The sequence below is a fragment of the Gadus morhua genome, chromosome 4 (genome assembly GCF_902167405.1).
Source record: "Gadus morhua chromosome 4, gadMor3.0, whole genome shotgun sequence".
NCBI lineage: Eukaryota > Metazoa > Chordata > Actinopteri > Gadiformes > Gadidae > Gadus > Gadus morhua.
Genome location: NC_044051.1, coordinates 6676624 through 6699436, shown reverse-complemented (window position 1 = coordinate 6699436; position 22813 = coordinate 6676624). Strand labels below are relative to the sequence as shown.

Here is a 22813-nt window from a genome sequence, read left to right as displayed (position 1 = left end):
CCTATCCATAGATCAACGGAATTTCAATGGCATTTCAATTATCAGGAATATTGAAACAATGTTTAAATTTAAACTGAACTAAGGGTCAAGGTAATATCAATGGAATTGGGCTGCTTTTGGTGCAAACCTACATTCAAAATGTATAATAACAAAAATAATATGGGGAGAATGAAGCCCAGTGAGATGTAGCCTAGTTATTGCATCCTATCACTGAGATCAACCAAAACCTTTTTGGTTATGATAGGCCTAGCTTTATTGTGAGGCAAGATGAATTAGGCCTATGTTAAATGTAAAATCACTGTCTGCAACGTTTTTTTTCATGAGTCACGTAATCCCTATGAAGGCCGTTGAAACGAGTGCGTCGACGCCCACATCAGTCATTTATACACAGCATCATTCATTTATGCGCAACGTGCTCCGTTGGTGTTCAACATCATTGATATACATTGAATATTCATGACCGCCTTGATTCAAGGTCCCTCATTGGACACAACCAATGCACGTTAACGTGTCAATTTTGTTGCTACATCCAAATATTACACGTTAACGCACACAATTGGTCGGGTTAACACGTTATTTCAAAGACTTTATTTACGCTAATGGCCTACCATAGAGCGCCTCCTGCAAAAAACAAATTTCAAGTTGATCGGCTGATCACTGATCACGTGTTTAGGGTGTATATCGGCCGAGAATGATCGGTGTCCATATCAGATCAATTGGTGTGTCACTAATACACACATATATATATAATTATATGTATAAAAGTGAATGTTTTTATGTTGTACTGTATGAAGGCCCCTGTCAAATGCTTATTTCTGAAGACATTGAATACGGCCCAGGTATCGACAGGCCCCTCACCTTTCCCTCATTAGATAGATAGGTAAGTACTTTATTTATCCCTCTGGAAAGTTCCCTCAGGAAATTCTACTTCCAGCAGCAGCAATCACCATGTTACAAACAGAATGAGAAGAACTAACAAGCATGAATTTGCAAAAATGCAAAATGCAAAAATGCGAAATGCAAAAACATCATCGACTCCTAGTGTATTTAGTCTTCGTGTTTCCCTTCCTTTGTGCCACCAAACAATCTTCCAGTATAGACCATTCTCTCCACTCTGTCTTTTGCTTCCTGAGGCGTGTATTTGAGCCCTTTTTCTCCTGTTGGTCACCCAGCCGTTACAGCCCCTGAGCTAAACTATTAAAGGTTGGGTACGCGATTTGCGAAACGCCAGCAGATTTTGAAAATACACAACTCAAATGGTCCTACCCCCTCTCCTTCAACGCTGACTCTGACTCCACCCATTCCAAGTACCTGGACGCGCAATCATGCACGAGCGCGAACAGAGATGCGCGAGAGCGAGCCAGGCTAGCGTAGGTTTTCGTTTAACAACATGGCACTACATTCAGCTGTAAGTTGCACCCAGTACCATGGGAAGTAGGGGTTTTGGGGGTGCTGCAACACCCCCTGTCCGAGGCCCTGTCTTATCACAGAAAACGATCATTTCTAAAAACTCCGGCCAAAGTGGAGATTTCTGAAAACGCCGGTTATGTGTTGTCGTGTCAACGGGGAGAAACGGGATTTTAGGTTCTGAAGAGTCACATTATGCACCAGGAAATGCTTAACGTCATGTGAGCGCCCGCTGTACCGTATTGGTCCGAATATAAACACAAACCCCATTGTAAGACGACCTATATTTGGAAAAAAGATTTGAAGACCAGATCTTGTTTTTATGAATAAATAAATTGTATTTATTGAAATAATATACGAAAATAAAAAGGCATAGAATAAAACACTGCATTGCCACTAAACAGTAGTGAAAATAGGCCGTACTGATGTGTACACCAGACTATTCCTGACACTCCTCTGCCCCGCTGTGTTCGCTCTGGCTGTGGTCGCTCCGAACTGTTTCGGCCCGTGGCAAAGCGAGTCATCCTCGCTGCTGTCCAAGGCATTTTGAGACGCAGCATTTATTTAATGCTCATATGACCTAGTGCTGAAAAAAGGTTATATGAAAAAGTGTGAGGGTAGCGGTGGTGCGCTAAACTTGTTCTGTGAGCAGCTGGATGTGAACCATGGTGTGAAGGAAGTGAACACAACGATCGATTTTCAACTGTGCGCGCATGCACTGGTGTAATTGAGCTGCGCTGCTATATATCTTTTTTATCAATGTAACGAGTTGCGAGTCTAGTGCAGGCTGAGTTTTTTTTTTCCAGCACCTCCTGCTGAGAATACGTTCTCGCGGCTATGGTTGCACCAGATGTTATAAACATTTAACGGTCACATAAATCATTACTATTTTTAGAAAATATATGTTTGTTTCATATAATTGTATTGGAAGTCCTGGTTTTCACTAGGGTTGCTGCGGTGTGGACATTTTCACAACGAGTAATACACTCGTCTCAACACCGGTATTACCGAGTATAAACGGTATAAACTTTGAAAATAGGTCAACCGCCACACAATCATCGGTTTTTAGACCCTTCTCGTCCTTCAGTGGCCGCCAACGTTCGAAAGCAGCGCCTAGGATTATTCTTGATTTCAGTTTTCCTCTTTCAGCGTTTTTATTATCAATTACTCTGTGAAAAAGAGTTTTCCTTCTCTTTGCTGGTGGTGGTGGTGGTGGTGGTGGGGATGGTGGCGTCTTGTCTGCCATGGAAATTGTCTTCTACTGATAGGTCCAAATGTGGATTAACTAGTTCCAGTAGCTACCGCAGGATAACAACAAACAGGAGCTTGCTCTGGGTCACGAGCTCTGGGTCACGAGTACTGCACGAAGGGGTCGCGCGCGGGGCGCGGGGGAGGGGGAGTGCAGTACGACCGTTGATTGACGTACTTACTGTCCAATGCAACGAGGTGGCAATCCAAATGATTGCCACCTCGTTGCCCTGCCCGTTCCACAGATGATTGACTTGTTTAATTTTCATGTCAGTACTTCTAACTCAGTGGCTGTAAGCGGGTTATGATAAGGATTTCAAGTAATTTTGCAAAAATGGCCAAAAAAGCGAATTCCGTACCCAACCTTTAAGAGCGATTTGATGAGCGTTGTGTAACGAGCGTTGTGTTTGTTCCTGCTATCCCGTACAGCATGTCATCATGGCGACGGAGGAAATGGTCCTTCCTGGTTCTTACTCTTCTGCTTTACTCGATCGTAATGGTGATGATCAGTCTCCTGCAGCCGGAGCGGGCTAACCGGCTGGTGAGTTCGGAACGTTTTGAATAGAGTTGCTCCGATTGGTCGGAAGGTCAGAGGTGAAAAGTCGGAATGGGAAACGCTCCATCTCTAACCAACATGCGTTCGAGCAAACAAATCGGAAACACATGGATGCTCCCGCTTAACTACAAGAATACAAATGCATTATTCTAATCATAGATTATAAATGTAAATGAGCTAGTTCCGAAAAAGAATCAAGACTCACATGTTCAGAGTCCACCTCGACTCTGCATAGCCACCCTCCCCCTTCTGGCCACCATTGTACACTGTATTGTATTGTGTTGTATTTTATTGCATTATAGTATTTAACTGTGTAGCAACTGCAGTAGCTGCTATCATTGCTGTAACACAAGGAATTGGTTAGCCTAGCGATTGTTGTACTTGCACTTGGTTCTATGAACATCCTTTCTGTACCGATATAGCGATATATTGTTGCACTTCTTATGACAAATGTACTTATTGTAAGTCGCTTTGGATAAAAGCATCGGCTAAATGCCCTAAATGTGAATGTAAATATTCTGAAAAAAATAATGGTCGGCAGTAAGTGAACAGACTATACATTGCCGTCATCGTAAGAGAAGCCTTCAAAAATAACAAGTGCCATTAGTAGTTACAATGCTAGATGCCGTATTGGTGCATACTCGGTATCGGCCGATGCTCAAGTTAAGGAATCGGTATCAGTAGGGAAAATGTTATCGGAAATTTGACCCTCATTAGATGGTCAAAACGTACGGAAGGCCATTGGGGACAGAATACGCGTTGACACAGAGGAAACGGCCTCTCCAAAGTGGCCAAATTGGCCTGGCCTAGCCAGACTGGCCACACTCACACTGGCAGATTTGAGCACGGTTAGGTGTGAAAACGGCCACGGCCAGATGGCCTAGTGTGAGTGCACCCTAACTTGTAGGCGCAGTGCTACTGCGCCTAATTTCCTACCGGAAATTAGTTTGCAGTTTGACGTTCTTCTGCTGTGGTATTTTGTTCAATAATAATATAATATAATAATAATAATTCGCCATCTTAAAAGCTATCAATTGCATTACCATCAATCAATTTCCATCAATTTTATCTGTTTTTATTTTAGCACTGTATAGTACTAATCAACTCTAAAACATTTGAAGTTCCCGCCCCCTCCGCTAAGTAGACAAGATGGCGGCCGTTGAGGGTGGAAAGTTTCCATCGGTCCACACTCATGTTTTAGATCGTTTTGAGTGCGCCACTGAGGTAATTCCAGTGCACTGCGTTTTGTGCACTCAAAAAAGTAAGTAAAAGTGTAGAAGTGCGCGATTTCAGACACAGCACAGGTCTCCGGAGTAAACAGGAAGTAACAACCTCCCCTTTACTAACCCCTTCTCTCGCCTGCTGCACTAACAGAAGCGTGAGGCCTGCGGCTGCAGCGTGCGCTCCGACTCTGAGACCTTCACCCGGGTCCCCGGCTCCAGGACCCTGCTCATCAACGCCTTCCGCGAGCACCGCACGCCCGCGGCGAGCGTCCGCCTGCTGGCCATCGTGCCCGGCGAGGAGCGCTCCCTGCGGAGCAGCTGTGTGTTCTGTTGCCAAGGGGACGGCGAGATGGCGACGGCCACGGCCCAGCGCACCACCCACCGATCCAACTATTTCTTCCCATACGGGACGGGAGACTTCCTGTGCCTGATCCCACCCGGCTGCGAGCCCAGGTAGGGCAATTCAAGAATGTTTATTTCACTGTCGCCAATGGAGCCTACGGTGACATTCGAAACACATTTGACTAATATTGAGGGCAGCTGCTCTCTGATTGGCTGGATGTCTCCCAGGTTCGTTGGGCTGTTGTCCGGAGACAGCGTGGACTTCACCAACTTCACCCTGCTGCCCGTCCTGAACCGGGCCCCCGTGGAGCGGCCCCGGCTCCCGCTCCGCTTCACTCTGTGCATCGCCAACATGTTCAACAGCTACGACAACGTGCTGCAGTTTGTCCAGGTCACCACTTTCAGTTTGTCCAGGTCAAAGGTCACCAGTTTCAGAGGTCACCAGTCTCATTGTGTCCAGGTCACCAGTCTCAGTGTGTCAAGGTCACAGGTCACCAGTCTCAGTGTGTCCAGGTCACCACTTTCAGTTCGTCCAGGTCAAAGGTCACCAGCCTCAGAGGTCAGCAGTCTCATTGTGTCAAGGTCACCAGTTTCAGTTTGTCAAGTTCTCACAAGTCTGAGTTTGTCCAGGTGAAAGGTCACCAGTTTCAGAGGTCACCAGTCTCATTGTGTCGAGGTCACCACTTTCAGTTTGTCCAGGTCAAAGGCCACCAGTTTCAGAGGCCACCAGTCTCATTGTGTCCGGGTCACCAGTCTCAGTGTGTCAAGGTCACAGGTCACCCCTCTCAGTGTGTCAGGGTCACAGGTCACCAGTCTCAGTGTGTCCAGGTCACCACTCCAGTGGAATAACATGGGTCCCCATAACTTCCATCTTGGTATCTGAACCGTTATGATGACCGGTATCTGTTGGGACTCTCCCCCCTACAGCATGGATCCAGAGACATCCCAGTGATGACAGCTTTTAGACACGACAGAAACCAGTCAGCTCACAGCCCTGGTCACATGATACACAAACGTGGATTCAGCAATCGAGTTTAAAGCTGTGAGCGACGAAAATGTACACATATTACTGGAATTTAATGGAAACTGTGGCTATGCAGGCAATGGAGCTCTACCGACTGCTAGGGATCCAAAGAGTCATCGTCTACAAGACCAGCTGCTCCGCTACCATGGATACGGTGCTTGATTACTACTCCCGCAAGGTGCGCTAAGAAGCTAACCCGCATTAACATTTTTGGCGCTTATTGTATGTCGTGCGTCTTGGCATTTAATGTAAGCACTGATCGCATAGTCATTAAAATCGCGTAGAGTCTTATCCTAGCTACCTTTTTCGTAGACGGGAAGGGGTTAACCTAGCGATTGTTAGTGCCTGGCACTTGTTTCTATGAACATCCTTACTGTTCCGACAGCGATATATTTGTTCATTTATCTTCTGACAATACTTATGCAAGTCGCTTTGGATAAAAGCGTCCGCAAATGCCCTAAATGTAAATGTGAATGTAAACGTACATTGTTTCGGCCCTCTCCCCCCAGTCGGGCTTCCTGCAGGTGCGGCCCTGGCCAATCGACGCCTTCCTGAAGCCTTCCTCCAGCTGGACGCCGTCGCTGGGGCCGGGTCAGATCCACTACTACGGCCAGATCCCCTCCAGCAACGACTGTCTGTACAGGAGCATGTACCAGTCCCGCTACGTCCTCATGCACGACGCCGACGAGGTCATACTGCCCGCAGGTATGGCACAATTGTACTTTTCGGATTTTTGGGGGTAAGGGGGGAAGCTATGGAGTGCCTAGGTGAACAAGTGAGTCTTGAGTCTTTTGCGGAATTCATGTGGTTAAAAAAGACTCTGGCCAATCAGATACGATTATTTAGTGCATGCTCTCTTCGCTGTGAACGCAGTTTTCTCCTCATCTTTTAACGTCGTTAAGCTATGAGGACGACCGCTGTGTCTTTCGGTGTTCATCCCAGGCCACTGATGGTGCCAATCTGTTGACAGGCAATGTGTCTTTCCAAACGCTGATCAGTGACCTAGAAAAAGCCCACGGAGAGAAGGTCAACTTCTACTTCCCCAACAACGTTTTCCCTTACGAAGAAAAGGAGGAGAACAGCAGGTACGCCCTTCCGCCTGAAGATACGGCAGGTTTCATTCCAATACATTTATTTAGTCGACGCTTTGGTCAAAAGTCACTGACAGTAAGTGCATTCAACAATGAATATATACCCCAGAAAGTGCAAGATTAATTTAGATTAAAAAAATCACAAAATAAGCAAAGCAACTGCTTCTAAGTGCTAAGGTACAGAAAGAAGAAATGGAGACCAATTGAGAATTATGATTATTTTATTGGTTATAATTAATTATGATTAATAATCAATAATAATCATATCATCATCATTATGATGATATGATTATTTTAAAGGGGGCATATTAGACCACCAGGTGTGGTTTATATTTTAAATATATTCATTAATTCAAATAAAATAAAAATACATAATTTTTTAATAATTAATATCCTATAAATAATATATATTTTTATTATGTATATTTTACATTCATATACATATGAATATATTGTAATATTTTGCATTCATATGTATATATATATGCATAATTATTTTTTTGTCTCCTGTGTCCTCCTCAGGTTTGACTTTCCAGAGTGGAGGAACGTTCCTGGCTCCAACTTCCTGGGTCATGTTCTGAGGGAGCTAGACACGTCGGGCTACAACACGGGGAAGCTTGTGCTGGACCCCCGCGGCGTCCTGCAGATGGAGGTTCACAGCGTCCACGAACACATCGACGGAGGACGCACCGAGCGGGTAAGTGTCGTGACATAAACTCTAGCAGTCATTCCCAAAGTGTGGTCCGCGGGCCACCAGTGGTCCGTGACGGTACTGCAGGTGGTCCGTGTAAAAGCGAAATATTTTTTTTATTTTTTAACGTTCATTTTACGAGGAAATAAAATATGTTAGTTATTATGTCAGTTATTATAAAAAAATACGTCAGTTCATATGTCAGTAATTTTTAGTGCAGGGGTTTAGTAGGCCTATAAGAGATGCGGCTGATTCAGGTAGGACTGTGTGTAGACATATTCGGGTCTAGATTCCAGACCGCTCCCTGCTCATTTCTGACCAATCGGGGCATCTCTTCCGCGATTGGTCCAGGAAGACATTTCTCACATGTGCGACGGAAATGGGTACACTTTTCATTGGCTGGGAAACATAAGGAGGGCGGGAGCAGAGAGGGAGTTTAGTTCCGGTGAAATTCGGTTATTTTCTGGTCTCCATCTTTACACCCTCTAATCTTACCGACAGCCTTTTTAATGTCCCGTTTTCCCTGTTCTATCTATAATAACTTGCATCAAGTATTATTAATTCATACACCTAATTAATAAATCAGTGGTGAAATATTCTGGAGTACTTCTCAAGAGTATTTTTTACATTTCAAACCCGCCGGTCCCACGATAATTACACCAATCATAAGAAAACACTTCCTGCCCTTAAACTTCACAATTGACTCCACATTTCAACACTCAATTTGCGAGGGTTAACATGACCGCATGAATCCTGTTGACCCCGTCCAGGTCGGCCGAGAGCGCGGCCAGCTGTACCACGTCCGGCGCAGGAAGAACAACCAGCAGGGGGCGCTGGTCCGGGACGAGGGGCTGCTGAAGGTGGCCGGGGCCCTGGTGGAGCGGGTCAACCACGCCCTGAGCTCCATGGGTCTCCTCAACACCACCGCTGGCCCCGCTCCAACCTCAGCCCATCCTAGTCCTGCCATGGCAGGACTACGTTGACGTTAGCTACACGTTAGCTAATACAACGTTAACGTTAGCTAACGCCTATTTTAGAAATGAGCATGACTTTGTTACCATCAGCAGAAGAAGGATTACGACAAAGTATTGCAAAGAAGTTTTTATTTCACTGACTTATTTTATGAAAATGAGTATCTCCTGAGACGCTTTGCCATCAGGCCCGGAACCTCCGCCAGACAACTGCCCTTTGACCTCGATGCTCAACCCACACACTTACCTGGTATGACAACAAGACAGGAAGTAATTAAGACAGCAAAAAAGATTATCAATCAGATTATTTTCAATGCAAATTCCGGCCTCTTCCAGGACATTTGATCAATTTATCCATGTTTTCCATGTTTTGATAGCAAGCTTTTAAAATCCAGGTTTTCCAGGACGCGTTGGAATCCTGCGGGGGTCGCGGTGTTTGAATGTGTGAATGAATGTGTGAATGTTTTATGCAGTTCTGAAAAGCACTGTTTATTATTTATCCTAATGAATATAATTCATGCTTATCGACATAAAACGACGATCTCTCTCTTACCCCCAAACAGTTCCTCTATTTGTAAATTATTCCACATCCTAAAAAAATTAATTAATCTCTTTGCACGTCACCTATAAAGCACCCCTTGTACATCATGTTGTCTGCGTATAATTCATATTATCATTTAACCTTGGACATTTACCTTTATGCAAATGAGCCTTGCAGAGCCTGTTCGGTCAATCGGCTTCCAGTGAGGACCGGCGGCAGTGCAGTCTCGTGGTTTAATTTAGGCCCCGTCCACACGAAGCCGATTTCATGGCGAAACCGCAAAGGTCTTGTACGGTTCGGCCTTCCGTCCACACGAAGCCGGCGAATCCGCTGACCGAAACCGCAAACTTCTGAAACCACCCTCGGAGGTGGTTTCAAATCTACCCGGTTTCGTTTTGGATTCGTGTGGACGCCTGAAACCGACTGAAACCGCAAACCATGACGTCATCGCCCCCCCCCCCCCCCCCCCCTTCGATCCTCTAGCCAATGACTGTTAAGCCCGCGGAGTCTCACCCTTTATGCGCATGCTCGCCTCTTTTCTTATTTATTTTCCTTCTGGATTTCTGTAGCAGAAGCAGCGCCCCTTATGGGCCTGGCTTGTGTACTACAGCGTTTCTACAGGTCTACCCGGTTTCGCTTGGCTTCGTCTTTACGGAGATACTTCGAAACCGGATAGATCGAAACCGTAACGGTTTCGCCCGTTTCGGCTTCGTGTGGACGGGGCCTTAACTTCCTGGTTTGAAGCACTTCCATCGACCATGTGGTGCACTCTCACCAGTGGCCACTTGAGGTTGTGCTAACAACGATTTCACTATTGCAAACGTCCTCCAAATTGTAAATACTGTGTATGAGCAGTTCCTCTCGTACTGAGCAGGATTACTATTGCAACAACACATCATCAGTAGGGTAAAACTGGTAAGCCCAAACGAGTAGTGCGGGTGAACTGGGAACGTCTGGAGGAGGCCCCCGTCCTAGGTATCTTCAACTCACACCTCCGGCGGAGCTTTTCTGGCATTCCTGTGGAGGTTTGGGGCATTGAGCCGGAGTGGGCGGTGTTCAAAGCCTCCATTGCTGAAGCTGCGGTGGCTAGCTGTGGCCTCAGGGTCTTAGGCTCCTCAAGGGGCGGTAACCCTCGGACACCGTGGTGGACACCGGTGGTCAGGGAAGCCGTCCGACTGAAGAAGGAGGCCTTCCGGGATATGATATCCTGGAGGACTCCTGACTCGGTTGCAGGGTACCGACAGGCTCGAAGGGCTGCAGCGGCTGCCGTGTCGGAGGCTAAGCAGCGGGTGTGGGAGAAGTTCGGAGAGGCCTTGGAGAAGGACTTTCGGTCGGCACCAAAGTGTTTCTGGAAGACTATCCGGCACCTCAGGAGGGGGAAACGGGGAACCATCCAAGCTGTGTACAGTAAGGATGGGACTCTGTTGACCTCAACTGAGGAGGTCGTCGGACGTTGGAAGGAACACTTTGAGGAACTCCTGAATCCGAATAACACGCCCTCTATGTTGGAGGCAGAGCTCGAGGTTGATGGTGTTTCGTCGTCAATTTCCCTGGTGGAGGTCACTGAGGTAGTCAAACATCTCCGCAGTGGCAAAGCCCCAGGGATTGATGAGATCCAGCCAGAAATGCTAAAGGCTCTGGGTGTTGAGGGGCTGTCATGGTTGACACGCCTATTCAACATCGCGTGGGAGTCGGGTACAGTGCCAAAGGAGTGGCAAACCGGGGTGGTGGTTCCCCTGTTCAAAAAGGGGGACCAGAGAGTGTGTGCCAATTACCGGGGTATCACACTTCTCAGCCTCCCTGGTAAAGTCTACTCCAAGGTGCTGGAAAGGAGGGTTCGGCCGATCGTCGAACCTCAGATTGAAGAGGAACAATGCGGTTTTCGCCCCGGACGTGGAACTACGGACCAGCTCTTCACTCTCGCAAGGATCCTGGAGGGGGCCTGGGAGTATGCCCATCCGGTCTACATGTGTTTTGTGGATCTGGAGAAGGCGTATCACCGGGTCCCCCGGGAGAAACTGTGGGAGGTGCTGCGGGAGTATGGGGTAAGGGGGTCTATCCTCAGGGCCATCCAATCTTTGTACTCCCAAAGCGAGAGCTGTGTTCGTGTTCTCGGCAGCCAGTCAGTTTCGTTCTCAGTGGGTGCTGGTCTCCGCCAGGGCTGCGCCTTGTCACCAATCCTGTTTGTGATATACATGGACAGGATATCGAGGCGTAGTCGTGGTGGGGAGGGGTTGCAGTTCGGTGGTCTGAGGATCTCGTCACTGCTTTTTGCAGATGATGTGGTCCTCATTGGATCATCGGCCTGTGACCTTCAGCACTCACTGGATCGGCTGGCGGCCGAGTGTGAAGTGGCTGGGATGAGGATCAGCACCGCAAAATCTGAGGCCATGACTCTTAGCAGGAAACCGGTGGATTGCTTACTCCGGGTAGGAAATGAGTCCTTAGCCCAGGTGAAGGAGTTCAAGTACCTCGGGGTCTTGTTCGCGAGTGAGGGTACTATGGAGCGTGAGATTGGCCGGAGAATCGGAGCAGCGGGGGCGGTATTGCGTTCGCTTTACCGCACCGTTGTAACGAAAAGAGAGCTGAGCCGCAAGGCAAAGCTCTCGATCTACCGGTCGATCTTCGTTCCTATCCTCACCTATGGTCATGAGGGCTGGGTGATGACCGAAAGGACGAGATCGCGGGTACAAGCGGCCGAGATGAGTTTTCTCAGAAGGGTGGCTGGCGTCTCCCTTAGGGATAGGGTGAGAAGCTCAGCCATCCGTGAGGAACTCGGATTAGAGCCGCTGCTCCTTTACTTAGAAAGGAGTCAGCTGAGGTGGTTCGGGCATCTGGTAAGGATGCCCACTGGGCGCCTTCCTTGGGAGGTGTTTCAGGCACGTCCAGTGGGGAGGAGACCTCGGGGAAGACCCAGGACTAGGTGGAGAGATTATATCTCAACACTGGCCTGGGAACGCCTCGGGATCCCCCCGTCAGAGCTGGTCAATGTGGCCCGGGAAAGGGAAGTCTGGGGCCCCTTGCTTGAGCTGCTCCCCCCGCGACCCGACCCCGGATAAGCGGATGACGATGAGGAGGATGAGGAGGTGTATGAGCACAGTGTATCTTTAATGAATCTGTTTATAGGAGACACTGGAATTATTATAATATCACATATTTTACTTTTCATATCAGCTGGGAAAATGGTCCGTGTGGAATTGATGAAAAGCTATTTTAATTATTTTACACATTTTAAACATCTCTGATCATCATTTTAAAGGTTGGGTGTGGAATTCGCTTTTTTGGCCATTTTTGCAAAATTACTTGAAATCCTTATCATAACCCGCTTACAGCCACTGAGTTAGAAGTACTGACATGAAAATTAAACAAGTCAACCATCTGTGGAACGGGCAGGGCTCGAAAAACTCCAGCCAATCATTTCCATTGCCACCGAGTTGCATTGGACAGTAAGTACGTCAATCAAACGGTCGTACTGCACTCCCCCTCCCCCGCGCGGGACCCCTTCGTGCAGTACTCGTGATCCAGAGCTCGTGACCCAGAGCAAGCTCCAGTTTGTTGTTATCCTGCGGTAGCTACTGGAACTAGTTAATCCACATTTGGACCTAGCAGTAGAAGACAATTTCCATGGCAGACAAGACGCCACCATCCCCACCACCACCACCACCACCAGCAAAGAGAAGGAAAACTCTTTTTCAGAGAGTTAATTGATCATAAAAACGCTGAAAGAGAAAAACTGAAATCAAGAACAGGCCTCGACATTAACGGTTGCCCGCTTGCCCGGGGCAACCAAAAGTCATATTTGGGCAAGTTGAGATTGAATTCTGGTTGCCCGAACGGGCAAGTGGATTTTGGGTGGATGTTAATATAAAGGCTATTTATTCAAATGTTTTTAGAAACTGCAGAACAACCTTTTTTGCCGCAAAATAACACAAAATATAAGTAGGCCTATTTGCAATTGATCAGCGCGCCGTCTTCTCTTCTCTCGGAAAGCGAGTTAACAGACACGCATCGCTTCAGAGCGAATATAGCCCCGCCTTCTGTCAATCGCAGTGCGTTCTCTGGCCGTGATTCGAAGGTGTTAAGCTGAAGGTTAGCCAACAAAGCTAGCATCGCAAGTGCAGCGCCCTCGCGAACGGTTTAGGTAGAAGGAAAATGGAGTAGTGATAGAGGAGTGCAGTTTGGAAGTACTTTGGATTGAGGCAAATTACCAAGGAAAGTCATATGCAAGAACACGGTTTTGGGTTTCATAACTGTGCACATGCACAGCAATAGCGATCTTTTTCACGAAATTGGACCCTCACAAACTATATATTACATGAAAGCTGAGCCTCCACTTATTCCAACAGTCCAACCCATATCATTCTGTGACTAAAACTCGCAAATAACAATTTAAGAAGAAACGTCCCCTTTTCTTTTAACAACCAAAAATGAAATATTACCTTTGTGGTTTTTGTCCACAAAGTTGATTCTGGTCGAATAAAACCACCATAAACAGATAACCCAGTGTCTGGGCCAAATTTTGCAACTAAACATGGTATTTTCAATCAATGAATAAGAGAAGGTTTCTTAGGAAATAGGTAAATTGCCTTCAATCAGAAAACGTATTCTTCAGCGCAATCTAGTGGCCATATGTTTATTTGCGAGTGTTTGGCTTGGTGCATTCGAATATATTTGCCCTGAAATTTAAATAGAGGTGTCAAGTGTCAAAATTGTAAGATATCTACCTTTATTTGTGTCTCAGAGTAAGACATCGCTCCCAAATGATAACGACCAACTGATAAATATTTCAGGTGGAAATGTTATCTTCCACTTATGCTGTGTTCCATGGCTTTATTCACTTTAACCAAGTATCATCCCCATTGACTATTTCACTTGCACAACAATCTTTCTTGTGGCACAAAGGTGACATTATCGCCCTTGCAGTTGTGGAGATATACTCTATTTACTTTGGGTATGTTCTTTCCTGAAAAAAACTTTTCCCCTGATATCGAAAATGGTATAGAATATCGATATTTTTCCAGGTATAGTGTCAAAGTTAGAAAATCCAGTATCGTGACTGACAACACTACTAGAAACGCGATTGTGATTATTCAGTTAGAGCTACAAGAAACGTGAAAGTTAAAAAAATACATATCTTTGCCACTACCTCTGACATTTAGTTAGGTACATTTGCATGAAATCATGCAGGTCTACATATAACTTGGCGATAGCTTTAATAGGTTGCAACGGTGGACTGAAATCACTTCATGGCACGATGTGACCGCTCGATAAATAAGTAAACATAGGGAAGTTTGTTATTTTTTAAACACAACATGTGTGGAAGCTAACAATCAGCTTCAGTCTGAGCTAGGATGATTTTTCTGAGCCCGAAATAGTAGCTAATAGCAGGATTACTATTGCAACAACACATCATAATAGCTCTGAAATAGTAGCCTAATGATTTATGTGACCGTTTAATGTTTATAACATCTGGTGCAACCATAGCCGCGAGAACGTATTCTCAGCAGGGGGTGCTGGGAAAAAAAAACTCAGCCTGCACTAGACTCGCAACTCGTTACATTGATAAAAAAGATATATAGCAGCGCAGCTCAATTACACCAGTGCATGCGCGCACAGTTGAAAATCGATCGTTGTGTTCACTTCCTTCACACCATGGTTCACATCCAGCTGCTCACAGAACAAGTTTAGCGCACCACCGCTACCCTCACACTTTTTCATATAACCTTTTTTCAGCACTAGGTCATATGAGCATTAAATAAATGCTGCGTCTCAAAATGCCTTGGACAGCAGCGAGGATGACTCGCTTTGCCACGGGCCGAAACAGTTCGGAGCGACCACAGCCAGAGCGAACACAACGGGGCAGAGGAGTGTCAGGAATAGTCTTTGGTGTACACATCAGTACGGCCTATTTGCACTACTGTTTAGTGGCAATGCAGTGTTTTATCTATGCATTTTTATTTTCGTATATTATTTCAATGAATACAATTTATTTATTCATAAAAACAAGATCTGGTCTTCAAATCTTTTTTTCCAAATATAGGTCGTCTTACAATGGGGTTTGTGTTTATATTCGGACCAATACGGTACAGCGGGCGCTCACATGACGTTAAGCATTTCCTGGTGCATAATGTGACGCTTCAGAACCTAAAATCCCGTTTCTCCCCGTTGACACGACAACACATAACCGGCGTTTTCAGAAATCTCCACTTTGGCCGGAGTTTTTTAGAAATGATCGTTTTCTGTGATAAGACAGGGCCTCGGACAGGGGGTGTTGCATCACCCCCAGCACCCCTACTTCCCGCGGTACTGGGTGCAACTTACAGCTGAATGTAGTGCCATGTTGTTAAACGAAAACCTACGCTAGCCTGGCTCGCTCTCGCGCATCTCTGTTCGCGCTCGTGCATGATTGCGCGTCCAGGTACTTGGAATGGGTGGAGTCAGAGTCAGAAGGAGAGGGGGTAGGACCATTTGAGTTGTGTATTTCAAAATCTGCTGGCGTTTCGCAAATCCCATTCCCAACCTTTAAAGCATTTGAAACATATTTTTGAAACATTTGAAACATATTTTTTAAACATTTTAAATATATTTCTGAAACATTCCAACATCTTTGTGCGTTTTTAAGGACATTTCTTAACACAATTTAACAACTTTATCAAAGCATGTTTTAGCTTAACCTTTTGTCTTAAATTTGTTCTCTGAGGGGGCTCACTCTCTCACACTTTGAAAACCCCTGTTCTACATCATTTTAATTTCCACCTTTTTTAAATACATCTGCCTTTTCAGTCCAGAGATTCGACTATTCGGCGGGGTTTGTTTACCGGCGTTGCTATGGTGACCGAAATTATAAGCAACTGAAAACGATGCCGGTTTGAAACTAAAACTGTGATTCTGAAAAAAGTATAAATGCTATAAAAATTCCCATTAGATAGTATATAATAATATTCATTGCTTAGAATTCAATGGGTTTTCACTTTCAAAATCCGATGGCACAGATTTACTTCCATAAGTGATGCACAACACTGCTTAGAGGGCTCAAAATTAACACTCGCCAAACTGGGTAAAGTAGTCTTAAGTTATTGAGTCCACCCGCCACTTTGGCTGGACACATCTTGTCCTTCAGCTGCAGAGAGCTGAGAGCAGTCAACAGTAGCCTATAGACACATTTTGAAAATAAGCCATGGAAGAACTACTCCAAAAACATTCACAACAACCTATTTAATTCATCCTAAATTGTAGAAATATGTATACAAATTAATTAAATAGGCTGTGTTCAATGTATAAAGTTTGGTTTTAATTAAAAGGAAATGTTCTAAAAATGTTTATCATTATTACAATAATTATGTGTATAGATAAACAATATACCGATATAGATATTAATAATGTTCTATGGGGGGGGAAACAATTCTGAATCGGCAAAAGTTGCTATTGCCAGGTTAGGCTCTTGTCTAAATAAGTGCAGCCCTATTCATTTTTTCTACAATTATTACTGCACACAAGGATATAATACTGATTGTGAATCTCAAATGTGACCAAGATGACATGCTCAAAGGTAATTAGAGTGAAATGTAAGGGTTAAGGTTATGCAAGTTTTGTGTTATGCAAGTGTGTGCTACAAAATTAATTTTTATGCTACTGAATATTTGTGCTTGCTGGCACCAGTGCTACCACTTAAAAAAATAAAGCGAACAGCCCTGGAAATGCATTTATAGTTCTTCCTTAATGTATTTACTGTTTTTATATTCTTGCTTTTAACAGGATGAGTTGGATGACACTGCACAGGTCTGGAACACACTCACCATCAGGCCATCGAAAAACCTTAACGTCACCAGCGGTCGGCCGAACGTGATGTTTGCATTACCTGAACTCTATGGGACAAGAGACTTCCTTTCCCCAATTGAAGATGGTGATTTTCAACTGTGCAAAAATGAATGTATCTTTAGCCAGACCAAACCGTTTGATCCAGATCTATATGAACTATGCAACATCTTTATGGCTGATTCCAATCTCACTCTAGCAACAGATCCATATCAGGCAGTGAATTTGTACATGCACCTCAGAGAGGCCATCAGGGCATGTGTGTAGGTCAGACGTATTTAGTTGTCTTGTGTTGAGCTTCGAAGTGGCAGGATTTTTTGGTCACATAAGTAATCCACCTTGCTGTCCTTTTCCTTTATAAGTTTCCTTTAAAGTCATAGCTCAACATCTCTAGCTTTTGGCAAATGTTACATTCCTTTAAACGATAGTTTAGAAACACAGAAATTAGGGGGGGCTTTATAGACAAAGCCTGTAAAAAGTAAATCAAATGTGTATCAATTTCAGAACTTTCAGAAAAACGTAACAATGAATTAATAATTGTACTTGTTTAAGAACAATTGATTTAATTGTTCTTGTAATCAGACTAGTAGCCTATTACTTTTCATACCATGACAAGTTCCTGCAGTCTTCTTCTTAATGTCACATGATGTTGCTATGGTGTCAATACAGCAGTGGGTGCGGTCGTCCTGCCGGTTCAAGTAGGATGACCTGAAACCTTATTATGAGATAATTATCTCGTAATTATGAGATAATTATCTCATAATTATGAGATAGTATCTCGTAATTATGAGATAATTATCTCGTAATTATGAGATACTATCTCATAATTATGAGATAATTATCTCATAATTATGAGATAACCTGGTGACATTTTTATTATTGAGTGAATGCAATGAGCCATCGTAGATTTCAACGTTGTTTCAACATTAAAAAAGGGTGGAAATTAAAATGATGTAGAACAGGGGTTTTCAAAGTGTGAGAGAGTGAGCCCCCCCTCAGAGCACAAATTTCAGCTGAGCCCCCCCCCCCCCCTTTTCTAAATACCTGTGTTTTGAAAGCTATTTTAATTATTTTACACATTTTAAACATCTCTGATCATAATTTCAAAGCTTGGATCGGGTTAGATTAAATAATCTCGGATATAAATAACAATTATCGGGTTAAATAACCTCACATGGTGTGTCTGGTGTGTTTCCAGCATTCGTAGTGTTGATCAGCAGAGAAATAGTCCGCCAAGACGTTGAGGTTGCTTAGCAACCAGAGACTCTGTCCATGCAAGTGAACGGAGCGTTCACTCTTCGTCATAACTATCAAACCAAACATCCTTCACATTCACCGAGCGAACATTATGAAAGTAAAATGCACATTTCTCGCTAAAAATGTTTCCATAAACGCATTTAATGGCGTAACTATGTTACTATTTCCAACCAGAATAAAGCAAGATGTCGGCCGTATGCTTCTGTGCAAGCGTCACTACTCTCTACTATCTCATAATTACGAGATAGTATCTCATAATTACGAGATAACCTGGTGAAATTTTTATTATTGAGTGAATGCAATGAGCCATCGTAGAAATCCTATCCATAGATCAACGGAATTTCAATGGCATTTCAATTATCAGGAATATTGAAACAATGTTTAAATTTCAACTGAACTAAAGCCCAGTTCAGACCAAAGATTCACCTTGCAACGCCTTGCAACTCGCAACTCCTTGCAACGCCTTGCAACGCCTTGCAACGCCTTGCAACGCCTTGCAACGCCTTGCAACGCCTTGCAACGAGACGGGCTGCGACGTTCTAAAACTGGGCAGTTCACACTGGCTGCGACGCGCTGCAACGGGCTGCGACGCTAGGTGGTTTCCATAGTAACTGTGAACGCTCTGGCACATGCTGAGAGCCGCAACAGCATTATTTGCGTAGGTTAGGTTAGATTAGTTAGGTTTGCAATTAGTTTTATTTTTATTTTACTTGAGAGTAGGCTAGAGTTACTATGTCTTGTCATTCTCCACTACATCTGCATTGGAGTAAATAGCTGGAGCTTAGTTAGTTTAGATTACCCGTTGTTGGATACATTGCATTTTCCGGTCATTTGTCGTCCTCATATCTGTATGTGCACACAATTATTCATGTCTGCGATCATCACAGAGTCCACAAGCAGCAGGTCGCATTTCCCGCTGGGTCACAATTCATGTCAGCAGACCGTCGAAATCTGCGACCACACTGTAAATGCGGGGAAAATGAGTCAAACTCCAACCAAGTGTTTTCAGGTCATTTGTCGTCCTTATATCTGTATTTGGACACTATTATTCGTGTTTGCGATCATCACAGAGTCCACAAGCAACGCAGGTCGCAATCAACGATGCCACAATCAATCTAGCGCACCGTCGAATTCTGCGCCCACACTGTAAATGCAGGAAAAATGAGACAAACCCCAACCAAATCTTTTCAGGTCATTTGTCGTCCTCATATCTGTATTTGGACACAATTATTCGTCGTAGAATTCAGCAAGATTAAAAGTGCAAATACATCAACAAAATACGACAGTACGGTACCGGGACGGAGTAAGGCCGTGACGTACAAGTTGTTCTGTGCTGTGATTGGCTGAAGTGGAATAGTTAAATCGCCGCGTTCTAAAACTGGACCTTGCGATTTGACATGTTCAATCTCCGGCGACTCCTTGCAACGCCTTGCGACGCCTTGCAACGACCCGTTCACACCGCCCCTGCGACGTTCTAAAACCGTCTCGTTGCAAGCCGTTGCAAGGTGAATCTTTGGTCTGAACTGGGCTTAAAGCTATACTGTACGATGTGAGAGCTAGCATGATTTGAAATTAGCTTCTCTTCGGAGTTCCGTTTAACTCCTCCCCCACCCTTCAGGACTCCCTGCCCCAACCCCTCGACACAGAGCCGTGCACGAGCGCTAATGCTGCTTACGGCTTACTTCAACGGCAACCATTGCGTCACTTTTCAGGCCATTCAACTCCCTCAGCTGTCGCCATCGCTGAAAAGCGAATCCAATATTTATTCTCGTTTTTCCTCGAGCATTCTCTTACTTTTTTTTTGTTGCTGCCTTTTCATTTTCTGTCTCTTTTTCTTGCCTTTTTAAAAGGATGAACGGGGCAAGTAACGGTGGGAGTGGTAACTTCTGCTTTTTTTCTTCCATCGTGTTAACGTTGTAGGCTCACTAGGTCTAGTCCACTGCCATGAACTACTATGACAACAACGCTTTCTTTGCCCTCCGTGAACGCGCTCAGGCCGGCTCAGGCTCGTACACAGAGGGGAGAGAACGCGCAGGCTTGTGATTGGTTCTTTATATTCGGGTACAATGTCTCCGATTGGTAAGCATTTTAACAGGTTTATAGCAGATACAGAATTCGTTTTTTTTTCGCTTCTTTTTCATTGCCCATAAGTTATTTATTGCTGTCAGGATGTAAAAACCAATTTCAACAACATATTAAAAAGTGCATATCACTGAAAATCGTACAATATGCCTTTAAGGGTCAAGGTAATATCAATGGAATTGGGCTGCTTTTGGTGCAAACCTACATTCAAAATGTATAATAACAAAAATAATATGGGGAGAATGAAGCCCAGTGAGATGTAGTTATTGCATCCTATCACTGAGATCAACCAGAACCTTTTTGGTTATGATAGGCCTAGCTTTATTGTGAGGCAAGATGAATTAGGCCTATGTTAAATGTAAAATCACTGTCTGCAACGTTTTTTTTCATGAGTCACGTAATCCCTGTGAAGGCCGTTGATACGAGTGCGTCGACGCCCACATCAGTCATTTATACACAGCATCATTCATTTATGCGCAACGTGCTCCGTTGGTGTTCAACATCATTGATATACATTGAATATTCATGACCGCCTTGATTCAAGGTCCCTCATTGGACACAACCAATGCACGTTAACGTGTCAATTCTGTTGCTACATCCAAATATTACACGTTAACGCACACAATTGGTCGGGTTAACACGTTATTTCAAAGACTTTATTTACGCTAATGGCCTACCATAGAGCGCCTCCTGCAAAAAAACAAATTTCAAGTTGATCGGCTGATCACTGATCACGTGTTTAGGGTGTATATCGGCCGAGAATGATCGGTGTCCATATCAGATCAATTGGTGTGTCACTAATACACACATATATATATAATTATATGTATAAAAGTGAATGTTTTTATGTTGTACTGTATGAAGGCCCCTGTCAAATGCTCATTTCTGAAGACATTGAATACGGCCCAGGTATCGACAGGCCCCTCACCTTTCCATCATTAGATAGATAGGTAAGTAGGCCTACTTTATTTATCCCTCTGGAAAGTTCCCTCAGGAAATTCTACTTCCAGCAGCAGCAATCACCATGTTACAAACAGAATGAGAAGAACTAACAAGCATGAATTTGCAAAAATGCAAAATGCAAAAATGCGAAATGCAAAAACATCATCTCCTAGTGTATTTAGCCTTCGTGTTTCCCTTCCTTTGTGCCACCAAACAATCTTCCAGTATAGACCATTCTCTCCACTCTGTCTTTTGCTTCCTGAGGCGTGTATTTGAGCCCTTTTTCTCCTGTTGGTCACCCAGCCGTTACAGCCCCTGAGCTAAACTATTAAAGGTTGGGTACGCGATTTGCGAAACGCCAGCAGATTTTGAAAATACACAACTCAAATGGTCCTACCCCCTCTCCTTCAACGCTGACTCTGACTCCACCCATTCCAAGTACCTGGACGCGCAATCATGCACGAGCGCGAACAGAGATGCGCGAGAGCGAGCCAGGCTAGCGTAGGTTTTCGTTTAACAACATGGCACTACATTCAGCTGTAAGTTGCACCCAGTACCACGGGAAGTAGGGGTTTTGGGGGTGCTGCTTGCTGCAACACCCCCTGTCCGAGGCCCTGTCTTATCACAGAAAACGATCATTTCTAAAAACTCCGGCCAAAGTGGAGATTTCTGAAAACGCCGGTTATGTGTTGTCGTGTCAACGGGGAGAAACGGGATTTTAGGTTCTGAAGCGTCACATTATGCACCAGGAAATGCTTAACGTCATGTGAGCGCCCGCTGTACCGTATTGGTCCGAATATAAACACAAACCCCATTGTAAGACGACCTATATTTGGAAAAAAGATTTGAAGACCAGATCTTGTTTTTATGAATAAATAAATTGTATTTATTGAAATAATATACGAAAATAAAAAGGCATAGAATAAAACACTGCATTGCCACTAAACAGTAGTGAAAATAGGCCGTACTGATGTGTACACCAAAGACTATTCCTGACACTCCTCTGCCCCGCTGTGTTTGCTCTGGCTGTGGTCGCTCCGAACTGTTTCGGCCCGTGGCAAAGCGAGTCATCCTCGCTGCTGTCCAAGGCATTTTGAGACGCAGCATTTATTTAATGCTCATATGACCTAGTGCTGAAAAAAAGGTTATATGAAAAAGTGTGAGGGTAGCGGTGGTGCGCTAAACTTGTTCTGTGAGCAGCTGGATGTGAACCATGGTGTGAAGGAAGTGAACACAACGATCGATTTTCAACTGTGCGCGCATGCACTGGTGTAATTGAGCTGCGCTGCTATATATCTTTTTGATCAATGTAACGAGTTGCGAGTCTAGTGCAGGCTGAGTTTTTTTTTTCCAGCACCCCCTGCTGAGAATACGTTCTCGCGGCTATGGTTGCACCAGATTTTATAAACATTAAACGGTCACATAAATCATTACTATTTTTAGAAAATATATGTTTGTTTCATATAATTGTATTGGAAGTCCTGGTTTTCACTAGGGTTGCTGCGGTGTGGACATTTTCACAACGAGTAATACACTCGTCTCAACACCGGTATTACCGAGTATAAACGGTATAAACTTTGAAACTAGGTCAACCGCCACACAAGCATCGGTTTTTAGACCCTT

At 44.5% G+C, this 22813-nt stretch overlaps 1 protein-coding gene across 1 annotated transcript; it reads left to right on the top strand.

Moving 5' to 3' along the window:
• The first annotated feature begins 3068 nt into the window (after positions 1-3068).
• On the top strand, positions 3069-9201 carry LOC115541288 (uncharacterized). The gene is made up of 8 exons (XM_030352975.1): positions 3069-3196; positions 4586-4887; positions 5005-5167; positions 5877-5978; positions 6310-6505; positions 6771-6885; positions 7414-7588; positions 8353-9201. The coding sequence occupies exons 1-8, from the start codon at positions 3086-3088 to the stop codon at positions 8563-8565; spliced, it is 1377 nt and encodes a 458-aa protein (XP_030208835.1). The 5' UTR covers positions 3069-3085; the 3' UTR covers positions 8566-9201.
• The last annotated feature ends 13612 nt before the right edge of the window (positions 9202-22813 follow it).